The sequence below is a fragment of the Phyllobates terribilis genome, unplaced genomic scaffold (assembly GCF_046119375.1).
Source record: "Phyllobates terribilis strain yellow unplaced genomic scaffold, ASM4611937v1 Scaffold_12__6_contigs__length_324123572, whole genome shotgun sequence".
Lineage (NCBI taxonomy): Eukaryota > Metazoa > Chordata > Amphibia > Anura > Dendrobatidae > Phyllobates > Phyllobates terribilis.
This window is the reverse complement of record NW_027362772.1, coordinates 242,402,477-242,420,780: the sequence shown is the minus strand read 5'-3', so window position 1 is coordinate 242,420,780 and position 18,304 is coordinate 242,402,477. Positions and strand designations below refer to the sequence as shown.

The 18,304-nt window shown below is 44.3% G+C and overlaps 1 protein-coding gene across 1 annotated transcript; it reads left to right on the top strand.

Annotated features, from left to right (window-relative positions):
- The first annotated feature begins 506 nt into the window (after window positions 1–506).
- On the top strand, window positions 507–15,504 carry LOC141172482 (arylacetamide deacetylase-like 4). Its single transcript, XM_073656747.1, has 4 exons — window positions 507–874; window positions 5,732–5,954; window positions 12,912–12,975; window positions 13,584–15,504. The coding sequence occupies exons 1-4, from the start codon at window positions 698–700 to the stop codon at window positions 14,338–14,340; spliced, it is 1,221 nt and encodes a 406-aa protein (XP_073512848.1). The 5' UTR covers window positions 507–697; the 3' UTR covers window positions 14,341–15,504.
- The last annotated feature ends 2,800 nt before the right edge of the window (window positions 15,505–18,304 follow it).

The following is an 18,304-nucleotide window of genomic DNA, read 5'->3' as shown; positions in this document are numbered from 1 at the left end:
CACCCAGGGCTATGGAGATACATAGAACAGCTAGTAAAAGCTAGGTAGCAAAGCTGTGTTTAGTTTCCACGCGTAGCAGGGTCCCGGCCAGATCTGATGGCGCCAGAACCGCCGCCCTAGAACCATCTAGAAAGGAGTTATGACCTTTCAAAGGTTTTGGGAGATTTAGCTATAACCCTCCAGGGGAGGGGAGTTAGGATCAGCCCAGAGGGCAGGAGGGGGGTGACCCAAGAGGGGATAAAGGCTAGTGTAAGGCCATGTGGTCTCTGGCATGCCTGCGGCCCAGCACACACATGATCGAACATCAAACCGGTTAAGCTGTTCGGTGGTTTATTGCAATGTATTTAACTACTCTTCTTAAAGCACTGTGGCCAATTTCTTAAATTCATTTGTATTGTGTTTTTTTATTATAAGCTATGAATTGGTTTTCGACATAGCACATATTTTTCCCTGGTATGGAGAACTTAAGGGGTTAATTATGTGTGCGAGATGCCTGAGGCGAGAAATATTTTCAGAAGAGCTCACACATAGAAGTTCTTCTCGACACTTCAACATTTGAGAAGTTGGACTGACATAGAGCAGATAATGTCAGTATACAGATTGTAGCTGCTCCTTTAGGAGCCTGATATCCTCTGCAATTAATATTGAGAGGAAACAGGAAGTGGAAGGAAGAAACAAACAAGAAGAAGCTGCAGAGATGTTTGGAGCATTTGCTTCTCCGCTTTGTGTAATCTGCGCTTTTCTCCTCTTGTGTCTTCTGATATTTTTAGGAATAACTTGGTATGAATCCTCAAAAGCAGAGTACCCCCCGGGGATTGCAAACCCCAAATTTCTTCAGACATTCCATACATTTGCCACTGCCGCATTGATCGTGGTGAGTCCATAACCCGAATCTGAGAGTTTATTTGTTTTGTATTTGGACTTATTTGAACTCGTTCTCTCCACGATCTGTAATTCTGCAAATCTCCAAATGCTCGTTACATGCAGCCGTTTTTCCTGCTGCAAAAAAATGTTTAGGATTTTATGAAATTCCATTTCAGTTTCTAGGACATTTTGTGATTTCTATTATTTTGTATATTTACCTTTAAAACTTAAGTAGAGAAAACTTTTTTCATTAAAAATTGCAAGTAAAAGCAACAATCATGTAGTAATGCACTGGGGTAGGTAGAGGCATCTGTTACATAACCATTACTGTGCTGTTCCGAAGGCAAAATCATATTTCTTTTTTATTTTTTGTTATTTTTGCTTCATTTTTTTATGATACAGAAATAGTGTAACTGGCTGCTGCCCTGTAATTGTATTTGGAGGAGACACAGCTCATTCTCTAATGGTTTTCAGTGAAGATACAGTAAACAAACATCACGGGGCATAATTGGGTGAGGGTATGTGGGCACGGTGCCAGGGAAGGTGGGCATCTATCTAATCTACCATTTTCAGCACTCTTACTAGTCAGTTAGCCTCTTCAGGACAAGACTATTCTGGATCTTTAAGAGGAACCTTTGTTTTTCATTGTCGCATTACAAGAGCTATAACTTTTTGTTTTACCTTAGATGTAGCCATATTCTTATTGGCCCCGTTTTAGGATACAAATAAATTTACAAATTTTTAATAAATCTTTATGGGTAGGAATAGAAAAAAAAATAGATCCACAGAATAAAGTATAAACTTTATAGTGTCGTACAGTGCGATTACGGTGATATTAAAGTTCTATACTGTTATTACGTTTGTACAATAAATACACTAAAATACACAGCAAGAAATTTTTGTCTCCGTATTCTGAGAGCCATAAGTTTTATAGTTTTCAGTCTATGAGGCTGTGGGGGGACTTATTTTTTTGCCTGACAAGCTGTAGTTTTCTTTTAAGAGAATTTGTCCCCAGGTTTTTGCCACCTAATCTGAAAGCAGCATAATGTAGGAGCAGAGACCCTGATTCTAGCGATGTATCACTGATTGGGCTGCTTGCTGTAATTTTATAAAATCACTGTTTATTCAGCTTGAGATTATCACTAGAGGACTAGTAAACTTGCTGCCATGTAGTCCAACTCCACCCCTATCACTGATTGGCAGTTTCTATGTACACTGTGCATAAGCAGAAAGCTGCCAATCAGTGATGTGGGCGGGGTTATACAAGGCTCAGCATTTCAGCACTGTTAGATCTGCAGCAGAGAAAACTATTTGTAATAAAAACTACACCAGGCAGTAAAGTAAGTGACACATCTCTGGAATTAGGGTCTCTGCCCCTTCATTAAGCTGCTCTCAGATGGGGTAACAAAAACGTGATGACAGATTCTCTTTATTACCCTTTTATGTTGCATACAACTTTCCAATCACTATTTATTCTGCATTTTGGGAGGTGGAATAAACTAAAACAAAAACAAAATCTGGATTGTATCACAAATCCGCCACTCGCTGTGTCCTAGAGACGCTGTGAATGACAGCTCAGCCGCCCTATGGATAGCAGGTGCGTGTCGGGCTGTCACTGTAGTGTTTGGGTTTCCTCCAAGTGTTTTACTTTCTGGATAATTGCCAGGCTATTTAATTGGCTGGCAATGTCAGATCATTGTCAATTGTAGCTTTAACTCAATGATGTGCTTACTCTGTATTTTGATATTCTGATCTTTTGTTGCCAGACCTTGGATTTACCTTTCGACTACCCGTTTGTATAACCCCTTTTGCCTTTGATGTATTCTCACTTTAGTTATCAGACCCCGGACTTTACCCCTGACTATCCGTTTGTCTTATCCCTCTGTACCTTCCTGGCTTTTAACCTAGGAGCTCTTGACCACTCTGCCTCACGGCTATTCCGTGGGTAGTGACTAGCATCATAGATTATATGTTTTGTTGTTTTTTTTGGTGGGTCAAGCCTTAGCTTTCATTGGCACTATTCATAGGTGCATGCATATTTTTAACCACTTTTTAATCCTTTTTTTGTTTAAAGGGTTGAGCATAAGAAAAAAATCTGTTTTTTTATTCATATACTTTATTTTACTTGTGTACAAAGCACTACGTTTAAAAATGATTTTTTGGTTGCCACATTCTGAGATCCATAACATTTTTTTGGAGAGCCGTGTGAGGGTTTGTTTAGATAGTCCTTATTGGAATAAGTAAGAGATAAATAGTGAAATAGTTTAATTGTACGGGAAGTAACAGACGCAGTTATCCCAAATGTGTGTCTGTTTTGGTGGGGTCACATGCATACGCTGTCAGATCTCCAATCTGAGGGGAGTTAGATATTCTTGGTTCAAAAGATAAGATGGGGGCCACCACCACATTTTTGACCTGGATTATACCACCAGACTAAAGTCTATCATGTTTATGTCGTTTTTTTCAATGCTACTGAGTATGCTACAATGTCAGCAAAGTTTTCCTCTGTAGAAGTGTTAAGGGGAACCTGTCACCTTGAAAAACGCTATTTACCTGCAGACTTACCGTGCTTCCTGGCTGACTTATTGAAAGTGCGGCTGTTGGGAGAAATTAACCTATTTTTTCCTGGGAGCCATCAGCTTTCAGTCATGTGTACGTGCAAGAGCGGCTTCAGTCACTGCTTACTATACTGTGGTGGTGACTGTAGCCTCTTTGTGCATGCCCCAATGACTGAAAGCGGGCGGCTTCCAGGAAGCATTGTAATTCTATTTATCTACCGACTAACCTTATATCTGCAGGTAAATGTTGTTCTCTGAGGTAACAGTTTCCCTTTAATATACAGTGCATTGCAAACATTTTAGGCAGGTGTTGGAAAAATGTTACAAAGTTAGCAGGGAGGTTGTTCCAAACATTTTGGAGAACAAACCACAGATCATCTGTGGATGGAGGCTTGTGCAAATCCTTCTGTCTTTCTCCGTGTAATCCCACACAGACTCAATGATGTTGAGAATAGGGCTCTGTGAGGGCCTGTTAAGGTCATCTGGTGAGGTGGATCCACGAAGCCACTAGTCAGGGTAGACAAATGGACCCCGGGCATTGGCACAGCCGGTTGTCAGGCATGTGGTATGATTAGGACTCAGATAACTAGCAATGCGAAGAGCAGACAAACTGGCAATGCAGGACACGCTGGAAGCCACAGAGGCAGAATAACAGAAGTAGGAAGATGGCCGGTCTGAAGCAGGAACAGGTATGTAGGTAATGTCAATAGTCTTCAATAACAGTTCAGGATGTTCACAGCAGGTAATCAGTTAAGAGGCAGCAGGTGCAGGTATTGCCAACAGACTTCAATCATAGTTCAAGAAGCAAAGGGATGAGTTATCCTGCTCGAATGATGAAGAGTTCACAGAAGTCAGAAGAAACAACAGGAACCCAGGACTAAAGTCACAGTCAAGCACAAGTCTGTAGGACTCAGTTCTGGTTAAACACTCAGAGACAGGGGTGTATCCAAACAGTCCTTAAAAGACCAAGGGAGATGATGTCATAGAGGAAAGCCAGGCCACTTGCAAAACCTGACATGGAGCACAACAGAGGGCAGAGGCCATAAGGTTCTTCTTTACCCTGAAGATAGTTCTTATAGCGACATTGGCTGTATGTTTGGGTTCGTTATCACACTGCATAATATATTTATGATGTTATTCCATGATGGATAAGTATTTGCCTGTATTTCTTAGCACTGGCAACACCATTGAGCCTTACTAAATCCTCAATTCCATTTGCTTAAATGTAGCCCCAAACTTCCAGTGAACATTCAACATGCTTCACAGTATTTCTCATTTTGACTCATCAGTCCCGAGCACATTCTGCCATTTTTCTGCAGTCCAGTTCCTATGTTTTCTTGCCTAGTTGGAACGCTTGGTCTCGTTTCCATGTAGAAGGTCTGTTTTTTTAATGCAATTCTTCCATGAATACCACTTCTAGCCAGACTCCTCCGAACAGTAGATGGGTGTAGCTGGTTCCCACTGGTTGCTGCCAGTTCTGATCTGATGGCGCTGCTGGACATCTTCTGATTTTGAAGGGAAGTAAGCATGATGTGACTTTCATATGCCGCACTAAATGTCCTCCGCCGACCACTGCGTCTACAGTCCTCAGTGTTGCCTATTTCTCTGTGTCCTGAGTGCTGACATATACAGACAGTAAGTTATCCATCATTCTCTACCATCATGGAGGTATCTGATCGACTCCAAATTCATTCTGCAGCAATACCACTCAAACATACGGCCAAAGTCATTAAAAACTATTTTCAGCGTAAAGAAGAACAAGGAGTCCTGTAATGATACCACCTCACAGAGCCCTGATCTCAGTATCATTCGGTATATCTGGGATTACATGGAGAGACAGAAGGATTTGAGCACGCCAACATCTACAGAAGATCTGTGGTTAGTTCTCCAAGATATTTGTAACAACCTGCCCTCCAAGTTTCTTCAAAAACTGTGTATAAGTGATAAGTGTATCCAGCTGAATTTGATGCTTTGATGTTGTTTTGAAAGCAAAGGGCGGTCAGCCGATATTGATGTGATTTACATTTCTCTTTTGTTCGTTCACTTTGCGCTTTCTTACTTTATAAAAAATAAACTATTAACACTTCTATCTTTGAAAGCATTCTTACCTTGCAGCATTTTTTTCCACACCTACCCAAAACTTTTGCGGCACACTGATTTTCATAAGTGCAAAATAATAGTTTATATTCCTAATGTCATTACTGCAGGAAAATTGAGCGTTTAATCACCACTTGCTTGTCAATAACAGACTGTTGTAGGACCTACAGTATGGAAAATCCCTTTAAGGTTGTATTTCTTTCACACTACAGGCAACAGCTTTTGATAAACTTGGAATATGTAGCTTTGAAGGTTTTTTTCGTTTTCTCCAAAAATCATTTGTATCTACACTGAAGGATGATCCAGAGATCTTCAAGAAAGATTTACAATTTGGAGGCGTGCCGGTGAGAGTCTACCAGCCCCGATCTCCTTCAATTGGTAGCAGAAAAGGAGTCATGTTCTTTCATGGAGGAGGATTCTTGTCTGGAAGTATTGGTAAGTAAATCAAAGCTGTGGTTTAAAGATTGATCCATTTTCCAAAGGGCTGACTTTGTCTATTCATTTGTTGAATGGCTCTTGCACACAGTAGCACTTAATTAGGTCCAGAGAGGAATTATCTCCTGCACCTCTTCAGCAGCGACAAAATTGTACAGACTCCACTGTGGATTTTATAAACAGCAGCCAACATGTCAAATAACAAAAAAAAACAGGTTAGAATCCCGGATAACTGGGCCTTACCCAGACAGCCTACTCACAGCATATATAAAACCAAACAGAGACTAGGAGTATAAATGGCTTACAAAAGAAGATTGTTTATTAATAAATAAATATACAGTACAAAAATACATTTTAAATATCATAAATGTAGGAGAAGGGGAAAAAAAGTGCAAAGTGCCTAAACCAAGGTCCCCAAAAGTTCACTGCATCCCATCCCAAATGCTGAGGAAGTTGCAGCCATCAAAATTTAAAGCCACACTCACCACTGCAGTAGTGGCCCAAATGGATGTGGGAAAACCCCACTTACCCGGTAGGAAACAGTATGTACTCACCGCAAAGTGGATGGGAATCCAGGCAAGGGGGGGAGCATCAGGGTAGCAGGCACACCTCGACGCACGTTTCGCTGCTACAGGACAGCGAAACGTGCGTCGAGGTGCACCTGCTACCCTGAGGCTCCCCCCTTCCCTGCTTTCCCATCCACTTTGCGGTGAGTACATACTGTTTCCTACCTGGTAAGTGGGGTTTTCCCACATCCATTTGGGCCACTACTGCAGTGGTGAGTGTGGCTTTAAATTTTGATGGCAGCAACTTCCTCAGCATTTGGAATGGGATGCAGTGAACTTTGGGGGACCTTGGTTTATGCACTTTGCACTTTTTTTCCCCTTCTCCTACATTTATGATATTTAAAATGTATTTTTGTACTGTATATTTATCTATTAATAAACAATCTTCTTTTGTAAGCCATTTATACTCCTAGTCTCGGTTTGGTTTAATATCCACTGTGGATTTTGCTGCAGAAATCAGAAATATTGCAAAAAAGGTAAAATCCGTGGTGAAATTTCTGCAGCATAAATTGACATGCTGTGGATGTCATAGCCGCAACACTGGTCAATTTATGCTGCGGATTTTCTCTGCAGCAAGTTGATGAGATTTTGTAATATCATCCATGATGTTGCCAGCTTTCAGATCATATGGCTCTATTTTGGAAGGCTCTATAACAGAAATAAATATAGAAGTCCATGAGGGACTCCATGCACCATTTTACAGGCCCCATGTACACGGTTCTGTAGGGTGCATGAACCATGATCCTAAAAATGCTAAAGCGTCATATGGGATAGCTGTAGGCCAATTACTCTTTCAACCAAAAACTAATTCTCCATTCTCCACCAGAATTCTCAGCTTGGCTAATAGTGTATTTTCATTTCAATGGTACAGTCCAGGGGTGGGATTGAGGTGGTTACCACCAGTTTGGGAGAACCGATTGTTAAAATTGTTGCCGGTTCCCCAAACCAACAGGAAGCAGTGCCCCGATTTGGTTCTGAGGCACTGCCAGTCCTATCGGAATGTGCGTCCTCGCACTCATAGGATGAATTCACCACATTCAAACAAACAACTTTCAAATTCATGTCGTCCCTCACCTGTGATAAACAAGACTACTTCACCACGCTTGTATCTTCTTTATCCCACAACACCTTTAACTTCCTCCACTGCCCCCTCCGACACCCTTAATCTTTGCAGAAGACTTGCCACACATTTCAAAAATAAGATTGACCAAACAAGGCAAATCTTTACTGCCCATTCACCACAACCCTCTATGTATAACAGGCCACTTCCCCTCACCCATAACCTTCCTCCCCACTATCATTGAAGGACAGCCTACTTATCTCCTCTCCACAGTGCACCTCACCACTTGAGCTCTCAACCTCATCCCACCCAACCCCCTACCAACTTCCCCACCTTGCTTATCCTGGCTCTAACCCATCTCTTAAACCTATCGCTAACTTCTCGTACCTTCCCTCCTGCCTTCAAACATGCCATGATCGCATCTATCCTGAGAAGCCATCCCTCGAACCAAGCTCTACGTCTAGCTATCGCCCCATATCGCTGCTCCCGTTTGCCTCCAAACTCCTCAAACAGCATGTCGATGCTGAACTTTCCTCCCATCTGTCATGTGACTCACTCTCTAATGACCTACAATCCAGCTTTCGTCCCCACCATTCCACTGAAACTGCCCTGACCAAAATTACTAATGGCTTACTGCCAAAGCTAATAGACAATTCTCTATACTCCTCCTTCTAGACCTGTCCTCTTCCTTCGACACAGTCGATCACTCCCTCCAAGTAAAAATCCTCTCTTCCCTTGGCATTAAAAACCTTGCCCTCTCCTGGATCTCCTCATACCTTTCCAAGCACACATTTAGCGTCTCCCACTCCAACACTACCTCCATATCCTGCCATCTCTCTGTCGGTGTCCCTCAAGGCTCTATCCTATGACCCCCACTTTTCTCAATCTATACCTTTGGCCTGGGACAACTCATAAAGTCCCATGGCTTACATTACCACTTATACACTGATGATACTCAGATCTACCTCTCCGGCCCAGATGTCACCTCTCTGCTGTCCAGAATCCCAGAGAGTCTATCAGCAATATACTCCTTCTCATCACGCTTTCTGATCCTGAATGTGGACAAAACAAAACTCATCATATTTCCTCCATCTCACCTAATACCCCTAACTGGTCTATCACAATAAATGACATCACGCTTTCCCTTGTGCTGGAGTTTCGATGTCTCGGAGTAACCCTCAACTCTGCCCTGTCCTTCAAACCGCACATCCAAGCTCTCGCCACCTCAAAAATCCATCCTTTCCTTAACCCTGAATCTACTAAAATGTTAGTTCATACCCTCATCATCTCCCACCTCGACTACTGCAATATCCTCCTCTGTGGCGTCCCTGCTAACACTCTCGCACCTCTCCAGTCCGTCCTTAACTCTGCTGTCCAGCTAATTCACCTTTCTCCTCAATACTCCTCTACTTCTCCCCTCTGCAAATCCCTTCATTGGCTACCAATTCCCCAACATATCCAGTTCAAACTACAAGCATTGACCTACAAAGCTGTCCATAATCTATCTTCTCAGTACATCTCCAAACTAATCTCCCGATATCTTCCAACATGTAACTTCCAGTCCTCTAAAGACCTCCTTCTCTCCTCCACACTTATACAGTACAGACCAAAAGTTTGGACACACCTTCTCATTTAAAGATTTTTCTGTATTTTCATGACTACGAAAATTGTACATTCACACTGAAGGCATCAAAACTATGAATTAACACATGTGGAACTATATACTTAACAAAAAAGTGTGAAACAACTGAAAATATGTCTTATATTCTAGGTTCTTCAAAGTAGCCACCTTTTGCTTTGATGACTGCTTTGCACACTCTTGGCATTCTCTTGATGAGCTTCAAGAGGTAGTCACAGGAAATGGTTTTCACTTCACAGGTGTGCCCTGTCAGGTTTAATAAGTGGGGTTTCTTGCCTTATAAATGGGGTTGGGACCATCAGTTGTGTTGTGCAGAAGTCTGGTGGATACATAGCTGATAGTCCTACTAAATAGACTGTTAGAATTTGTATTATGGCAAGAAAAAAGCAGCTAAGTAAAGAAAAACGAGTGGCCATCATTACTTTAAGAAATGAAGGTCAGTCAGTCCGAAAAATTGGGCAAACTTTGAATGTGTCCCCAAGTGCAGTTGCAAAAACCATCAAGCGCTACAATGAAACTGGCTCACATGAGGCCCGCCCCAGGAAAGGAAGACCAAGAGTCACCTCTGCTTCTGAGGATAAGTTTATCCGAGTCACCAGTCTCAGAAATCGCAGGTTAACAGGAGCTCAGATTAGAGACCAGGTCAATGCCACACAGAGTTCTAGCAGCAGACACATCTCTTCAACAACTGTTAAGAGGAGACTTTGTGCAGCAGGCCTTCATGGTAAAATAGCTGCTAGGAAACCACTGCTAAGGACAGGCAACAAGCAGAAGAGACTTGTTTGGGCTAAAGAACACAAGGAATGGACATTAGACCCGTTGAAATCTGTGCTTTGGTCTGATGAGTCCAAATTTGAGAGCTTTGGTTCCAACCACTGTGTCTTTGTGCGACGCAGAAAAGTTGAACGGATGGACTCTACATGCCTGGTTCCCACCGTGAAGCATGGAGGAGGAGGTGTGATGGTGTGGGGGTGCTTTGCTGGTGACACTGTTGGGGATTTATTCAAAATTGAAGGCCTACTGAACCAGCATGGCTACGACAGCATCTTGCAGCGGCATGCTATTCCATCTGGTTTGCGTTTAGTTGGACCATCATTTATTTTTCAACAGTTCAATGAGCCCAAACACACCTCCAGGCTGTGTAAGGGCTATTTGACCAAAAAGGAGAGTGATAGGGTGCTACGCCAGATGACCTGGCCTCCACAGTCACCAGACCTGAACCCAATCGAGATGGTTTGGGGTGAGCTGGACCGCAGAGTGAAGGCAAAAGGGCCAACAAGTGCTAAGCATCTCTGGGAACTCCTTCAGGATTGTTGGAAGACCATTTCCGGTGACTACCTCTTGAAGCTCATCAAGAGAATGCCAAGAGTGTGTAAAGCAGTCATCAAAGGAAAAGGTGGCTACTTTGAAGAACCTAGAATATAAGACATATTTTCAGTTGTTTCACACTTTTTTGTTAAGTATATAATTCCACATGTGTTAATTCATAGTTTTGATGCCTTCAGTGTGAATGTACAATTTTCAAAGTCACGAAAATACAGAAAAATCTTTAAAATAGAAGGTGTGTCCAAACTTTTGGTCTGTACTGTACATTCGGAACTTTCAGACAGAACGTGAAAACCCATCTCTTCTAGAAAGCTTACAGCCCGCACTGACCCTGCTGCCACCTCACCACGAAGCTCCCACAAATCCCCCAACCTACTGTTTCCTTCCCCGTTATCCTGTAGACCAGTGGTCCCCAACCTTTTTTGCACCAGGGACCGGCTTGAAGCAAGATCATTTTTCCATGGCCCAGCAAGGAGGGGGTGGGGTGGGCGGGGCTTTGGTCATATGGGGGCGGGGTAATGGAGGGATTTGGAGTTTAGTGCATACTTATCATATAGTGTAGACCAGGTCCCCGCCAGGAGCTATGCCAGGAGCCCCACATAATGTGCTGTGCCAGGAGCCGCATCACTGAGGCCCCATCACGCCCTGCAGCAGGACAGGGCAGCTGTCCTGACAGCTGCTGTTCAGCTGCATTTACTTCATCCCAGGGGCGGACACAGACTGTAGTGGGCCCCTGTGCAAGAAATTTTTGGGGGCCCCCCCCGCCCTTCATAAGGCAACAAAGTTATGTAAACATAACCCCCGCCCATGTGCATCTCTCACCCCCCCATGTGCAGCTCACCCCCCGTGCATCTCTCATCCCCCTCCGTGCATCTCTCATCCACCCCCCGTGCATCTCTCATCCACCCCCCGTGCATCTCTCATCCCCTCCGTGCATCTCTCATCCCCCCCGTGCATCTCTCATCCCCCCCGTGCATCTCTCATCCCCCCCGTGCATCTCTCATCCCCCCCCGTGCATCTCTCACCCCCCCCGTGCATCTCTCATCTCTCCCCTCCCCCCCATGTGCATCTCTCATCTCTCCCCTCCCCCCATGTGCATCTCTCATCTCTCCCCTCCCCCCATGTGCATCTCTCATATCTCCCCTCCCCCCCATGTGCATCTCTCCCCTGCCCCCCATGTGCATCTCTCATCTCTCCCCTCCCCCCATGTGCATCTCTCATCTCTCCCCTCCCCCCCATGTGCATCTCTCATCTCTCCCCTCCCCCCCATGTGCATCTCTCATCTCTCCCCTCCCCCCCATGTGCATCTCTCATCTCTCCCCTCCCCCCCATGTGGATCTCTCCCCTCCCCCCCATGTGGATCTCTCATCTCTCCCCTCCCCCATGTGCATCTCTCATCTCTCCCCTCCCCCCATGTGCATCTCCCATTCCCCCCACTCCTAGTTAATTGTATTTAAAAAAAAATAAAACTTGTTATACTTACCCCCATGCGATCCCTGCAGAATCCTGGCGCTCGTCCAAATCGCTGACACCAGGTTCTCCTGCCTTCCGGTCATGTGACGGCGCCGTCACATGACCGGAAGTCAGAGGAATTATGAGATGTCCTGGACCCGGCGCTTTGCATGGGGCCGGGGGCCCCATGAGGAGAGAGATGCACAAGAGGGGGGCTCCGAGGGGGCTCCTACCGGCCGGGCCCCATACTGGAGTCAGTGCAGTCATGCCCTGATGGCGGCCCTGCTGGAGGCTGGAGGGGCCCCCTCTCCCTCGGGGCCCCCGTTCAATGAACCGGCTGCACGGGCGGTAGTTCCGCCCCTGCTTCATCCTGCTTCAGGACCTGTGGTGACATCACAGTTATGTACCTTGATGTCATCACAGGTCCTCTACAGGTCTACCCTGCGGGAGTCTAGAACAGCGGGCAGCATCCACCCCACACAGTGTGCTCTGAGCCACCGCAGACCAGAGCACACTGTCAATGTTTAGTGATTGTCTGTGGCGGTGCCGCGGACCGGCTGAAAAACTCCAACGGCCCGGTCCTGGTCCGCGGACCGGCGGTTGGGGACCTCTGCTGTAGACTATAAGCCCGCAAGGGAGGACCCTCTCCTTTCTATACCAGACTGTCATTGTTAGTTAGTTCTCTATAATTTCCATTTGTGCTTTGTATATAACACTGTTATTTTTTTTATTATAGATATCTGATATCCGGCTCTCTACCTTATCGCTTACAGCATATAGCATCTTCTCTTTCTTTTTATATGGTTTCGTTGCTGTGGGAAATAGAGAATTTTTAATGTGTTCTCATATTGGAGACTTCTTTTAGAATTGATGGAAGAATGTCAGGAACTAATGTCTTGTTTATTTGGTTTTAGACCGCTATGACCTTTACTGTCTGCACATCACTAAAAATTCTGGTGCCGTGGTTGTCTCTGTTGGGTAAGGTGTCATAATTTTCTTACGTTATCGTTAAATTAATGATGGACAGTAGTGACAATGAGAAGGGAATCAGGTTGTAGGTATTGTGACAACTAGTTTGGATAAAAGATGACATGACCTGTTGTTTTGGGCAACTGTTCCACTTTTTGTCTGTAGTAGTCAAGAGGTTGTCCAAGGCAAACACTGTAATGAAAAGGCTGCAACATGAATGGTTGCCATAATAAAATTAATTAGAATTTCCTTCCTTAATCTCATAAGTAATATTATTAAAAAATGTGGTTTACGTAAGACAAACCCTATCCATGTACCCTTTTAAAGTGTTTTGAAGTAATGGAAGGGTTTCCCAACTCAGGACTAAACTTTAGCACTTAGGACTGGGAGTAGCAACAAACAGCGGCTCTTATTCTCGAGGACCTAGCTTGACCGCAGCTCTTTTTCATTGTGTAATATTGCAGGGGTAATTAATAATACCTTATGCAAAGTACCTCCAAATTTGGAATACTTGGTGGAGGTTGCAAAGAATGCACATGGGGATCCTTTATTATCCAGATACTGAATCATGATTTCGATATTACAAGCCCAATGACAAATTTTTCGCCTAATTTTAGATACCGCCTGGCACCAGAACACAGATGCCCAGCTGCATTTGATGACTGTCTCACAGCTACAGTTCACTTTCTGAAGACGGCAGAAGATCATGGAGTCGATCCTTCTTCTGTTATCATATGTGGAGACAGTGCCGGGGGCAATCTAACAGCTACGGTTTGTCAAGCACTTGTGGGTCGATTAGATCTTCCAAAACCTCTTGCCCAGGTGATGATATACCCAGTGGTCCAGATGGCGGACTTCAATTTACCCTCATATCAACAAAACAAGATGGTCCCTTTGTACCTCCGATCACTTGCGTTACACTCCTCATTGACATATATAGGTGGCGATTTGTCTTTGTCGAAAGAACTGATAAAGGGCAGCCATGTTCCTCCTGAGACAAGACAAAAATTAAGTAAGTGGTTGAGTTCTGAGGAATTTAAGGTCAAAGGCTACAAACCTCACATCATGGCGCCCTTTAATGAAGACATTTATGTAAATGTTAAGAAAGCTCTTGAGTTTCCATGTTCTCCATTGTTCTCCGATGATGCTGTAATCCGGCAATTACCACAGGCCTACATACTAACATGTGAGTTTGATATTCTCCGCGATGATGGGATACTCTACAAGAAACGGCTGGAAGATAATGGAGTCCCGGTCACATGGTATCATGTTAAAGATGGCTTCCATGCAATTGTCAGTTTCTTTGGTCAACCTGAGGTGGTATCTGGAAAGCTGGCTATGGATAATGTTGTTTCTTTTATTAAAAACCTTTGAGACCTTTGCGTGGCAATTTGAGTTTGAGATCACGTGAGATCTTATACTGTATCTTCTATATCAAATTATGGATTTCCACTTCATGCCAACAGGCCTTATGCAAAATTGTAACTACTTACCATAGGGTTTATATCATTTCTACATACATAATTTTTTTGCAGCTTTTATTTTTTTCACGCATCTTTGGTGGTGGCTTTTTGTACTGACAATTTCTAAGAAGTTTTTTTCATGCGTTTTTCCAGTTCTATATAAAAGCATATGGGAGATGGTGTGGAAAAAAGCTTCACTGTTTAAATAAAAAATAATACTAAAAATAGTGACCCACAAATGCAGCAAAAGGGAAGAAAAATGCAGCTCGTTGGTGCAGCATAGACCAGACCCCTCTCCGCAAAGACATGCCCACTTTTGAAGTCAAATGCCAACAGTGTTTTAAACACATAATAAATAGATTAAAAATTAGATGCGAGGCACAAGTTTGGTGTATTTTTTGTTTGTTAAAGAGGTTGTCTATCCTTAAGCTACAAGTCTGCAGTCATGCTATGTGACTGCAGACTTGTGAATCCTCACATCACTTTCATTGCGCGCTGTGAGGGTTCTCTGATGCCAGCGCCAAGAGCGGCGGGCGTCTGACTACAAGTACTGTATGTGATTTGCATACATGCAGTCACTTTCCAACTACATGTGTGTGGCCTCGCTCAATGCAAGTGTGTTGAGCGAGGACGGATACAGTCTAGTCGGAATGTGGCCGTGAGTATGCATACTGCATATTTGACGTCACATGATCGCCCGCTCCCAGCACCTGCACCCGAGAATCCTTACAGCGCAATGTGAGTATTCACAAGTCTGCAGTCACATAGCGTAACTGCAGACTTGTAGCCTAAGGCCGGACAACCCCTTAAAAGTGACAATAGTATATCTTCCCTGCATGCAGTGGAAATGTCTGGCCAAACAAAGCCTTGTCTTACAAAAGGCCAGGGATAGCAGGAACCGCTGTGACAGCATTCTGAGAGGGGGCAGTTACTTTTTCACATGGTTCATATAGGTGTGGGTAAATATGCTTATAATAGAAAATAAATCATTTAGTGGTCACTTGGAAATACGAAATTACTATTTTACAGCAATCTAATATTGTAAAAAAATTAAATAAAGTTTTTTTTAAATGTATTCCATTTTTGCCTGGAGTCTCATCTTTAGGAAGTTCTTTATTTCTATATGTCGTAGTGAAATAGCAGGAGATGTATGGTGGGAGATACAAGAGACAGTCTGGACTTGTTGCTAAGGATGTGCATATAACATATACCTTATCCATAGCAACCAGCAGCCATTCTTCTCTATGATAGCAAAACCATCCAACAGAAAACCTGGGCCTAGTTTCCCATAGCAAGTTTAGGAAATAAAGGCTGGGCTTTTTGATTGGTTGCTATGGGTGACAAGACAATTTTTTATGTCAGCAAAATAGAAGAAATGGATAGATGAGGCCTGTGCATGATGGCGTTGGGCAAAGTGGTGAAGAAGGGGAAAGGCGCTTGACAGTAGGGCCATCACCAATCTCATCATGAAAGGCATAACGTGAAGCTCCTGGGCCCCAATCCAAGACCGGCACCAGGGCCACATGCATAGTGTCGGCCTCCACTATCAGGACTAGAGATGAGCGTTGTTCGACTCGAACTGTTCGCCAATCTCAAATTCGAGCTGTTTTGGGCGGTGTTCGAGCCGTTCGGCGAACACGAACGATTTGAGAGAAATTCGGCTGTTCGAGGTTATGTTCGATAACTGTTCGTGCACCAAAATCATAACTGGATTTTTTCTCAGTAATGATGAAAATTAATGTTAATACGCAGTTTGAGTGTACAGCGGGGTGGGGGGAGGGGCAGGGGATGGATCTCTGCAGAAATAATGAAGATCTCCATTTTTTTTTCTCTTTCCCGCATTTGCAGTGGGGAGGTGCAATCTGTCAGCCTATCAGCAGCGCACACACGGAGCGAAGTGCTTTTTTTCACACAAGCAAGGGCATGTGTCATTGGCAGTGTATGTCACATGTCCTTGCCCTATAAGACCAAGCCATTTTCCCCGTCGCCACCATTTTCTCACTGCTGCAGCTGAGTGTTAGACGGCACTGCTGCTGCTGTGGGCGCTATACTTTCTAACTGTGTGAATTGCAAGCGAATTTGCTCTTAAATAGACAGATACTGTAGGTTGGGAGTAGGGACTAGTTGTAATTCCAGCCCTTTTGAGGGCTAGGTTACAGCATTTCCTAGGACTTTTTGCCAGGCAGGTCTGTTTTAGTGCTGTGCAAATGTTTTTCACAGCATTTGGCTAAATCTAGCTAAGAATTTTTTACTGCACCTAGCCAAGTAAAACCTTTTGGGCATAGTAGCAGTGTGTGTTGCTCATTGTATTAAGCCATCTATACTAAGCTCCACCAGCTTTGAAATTAATAATAATTTTTAGCTGCATCTAGCCCGGAAAATAATTTTGGGCCTAGAGCAGTGTGTGGTACTCATTGTATTAGGCCATCTATACCAAGCTCCACCACCTGTGTATGTAATAAAATTGTTTTACTGCTTCTAACCCAGCCAATCCTTTTGGGCTAGTACCACAGTTTGGCCACTCAGCTCTGCTCGGTTTCCATCCATCGTTTTTTGTGCAAACAACTATAGAGTTGTCAATTAGTTATCCTCCAAAATGAGTGGCAAAAGGCCTGCTGCTGGTGGAAAGGGGAATAGGCGTGTTGGGAAGGGAAAAAAAGGTTGTGTCCGTGGGGTAGGTGTTAAAGCAACAGTAACATCTGCAGAAGAAAGACCATCTTCCAGCCAAACTAAGATGTCTACTTCTTTTCGTGGAGAATGTGATCCGATCCCTTTCTTACGGCCACGCCCATCGCTACAAATTCCAGATGAGGCACAAAAACAGCAGGTGCTTCAACGGATATCAAGTGCTCCTTTAAGTGGGCTCTCCTCCACCTCAACTTCAACATCACAAATACTCCAGTCCTCAGAGGTGTCACCCCAATCGCACTTGCTTCCTCACAGCTCCCAAGTCTCCAGCTGCCCGTCTGAGTATGGGGTAGCACAGATGGTCTGCAGAGCTGTTTACTCATAGTATAGCCTGGGAATCAGAGGTCTGCTCCAGAGCTTCTGTGAATCCAGACGAGGAAATGATCTGCACTGATGCCCAGAATCTTTATGAGCCGGATCCAGGACCAGATGAAGAAGGTTCTCAGCATAATGTATACCCTCGTTCCCAAACTGTAACTCCTGTTGGTGGAGACAATGATGAAGACGATGATGAGACTCAAATACCTGATTGGAGCGACAACTTGAGTTTTCGGTCAGGGCAGGAAGAGGTTGGCTCTGAGGACGACGGGTGTGAGAACACACAGGGTGATGATGACGAGGTTCGAGATCCCACTTACTGTCAACCCACAGTCAGCCAGTCGATGAGGTCAGCAGAGGAGGTGGAGGAGGATGCTAGTGACGACGAGGTTAGGTTGCGCCTTCCTGGACAGACACGGAGCACTGGAAGCACGTCAACAACTGCATCCTCAAACACAACTGTGCCTCTGACCACAAGTCGTGGTGGCTCTTCAGGTCGCATGGGCTCTAAGCCTTGCATAGCCTGTGCATTTTTTCAGATCGATAAGGATGACCCAACTTGTGTTATCTGTAACATTTGATACTAAAAGCTAAGTAGAGGCCAAAAAATCCATAGTTTGAGTACTTCATGCATGAACCGTCACATGGATATGAAGCATAAGTTGCAGTGGGAAGCTCGCTGTGCTACAATGCGGCCTAGAGGGCCGGGCCAACCACCGTCTGCCCCATCTTGTGCATCTGCGGCCTCTTCATCCTCTGTGACTGGGGGGACAGCAGTCACACATGTTTTTGGATGCAGACCTGCCACCTCTTTACCCGCAACAGCCAGTGTGATTGGCAGGTCATCATTTCATTTGGAAGTGGAAACA

Bases quoted from the DNA above. Each gene is read 5' to 3' on its own strand.
- LOC141172482 (XM_073656747.1), top strand. From the start codon at position 698: ATGTTTGGAGCATTTGCTTCTCCGCTTTGTGTAATCTGCGCTTTTCTC. The intron at 5,955-12,911 runs GTAAGTAAATCA...ATTTGGTTTTAG, and splicing joins ATTCTTGTCTGGAAGTATTG to ACCGCTATGACCTTTACTGT. The intron at 12,976-13,583 runs GTAAGGTGTCAT...GCCTAATTTTAG, and splicing joins GCCGTGGTTGTCTCTGTTGG to ATACCGCCTGGCACCAGAAC.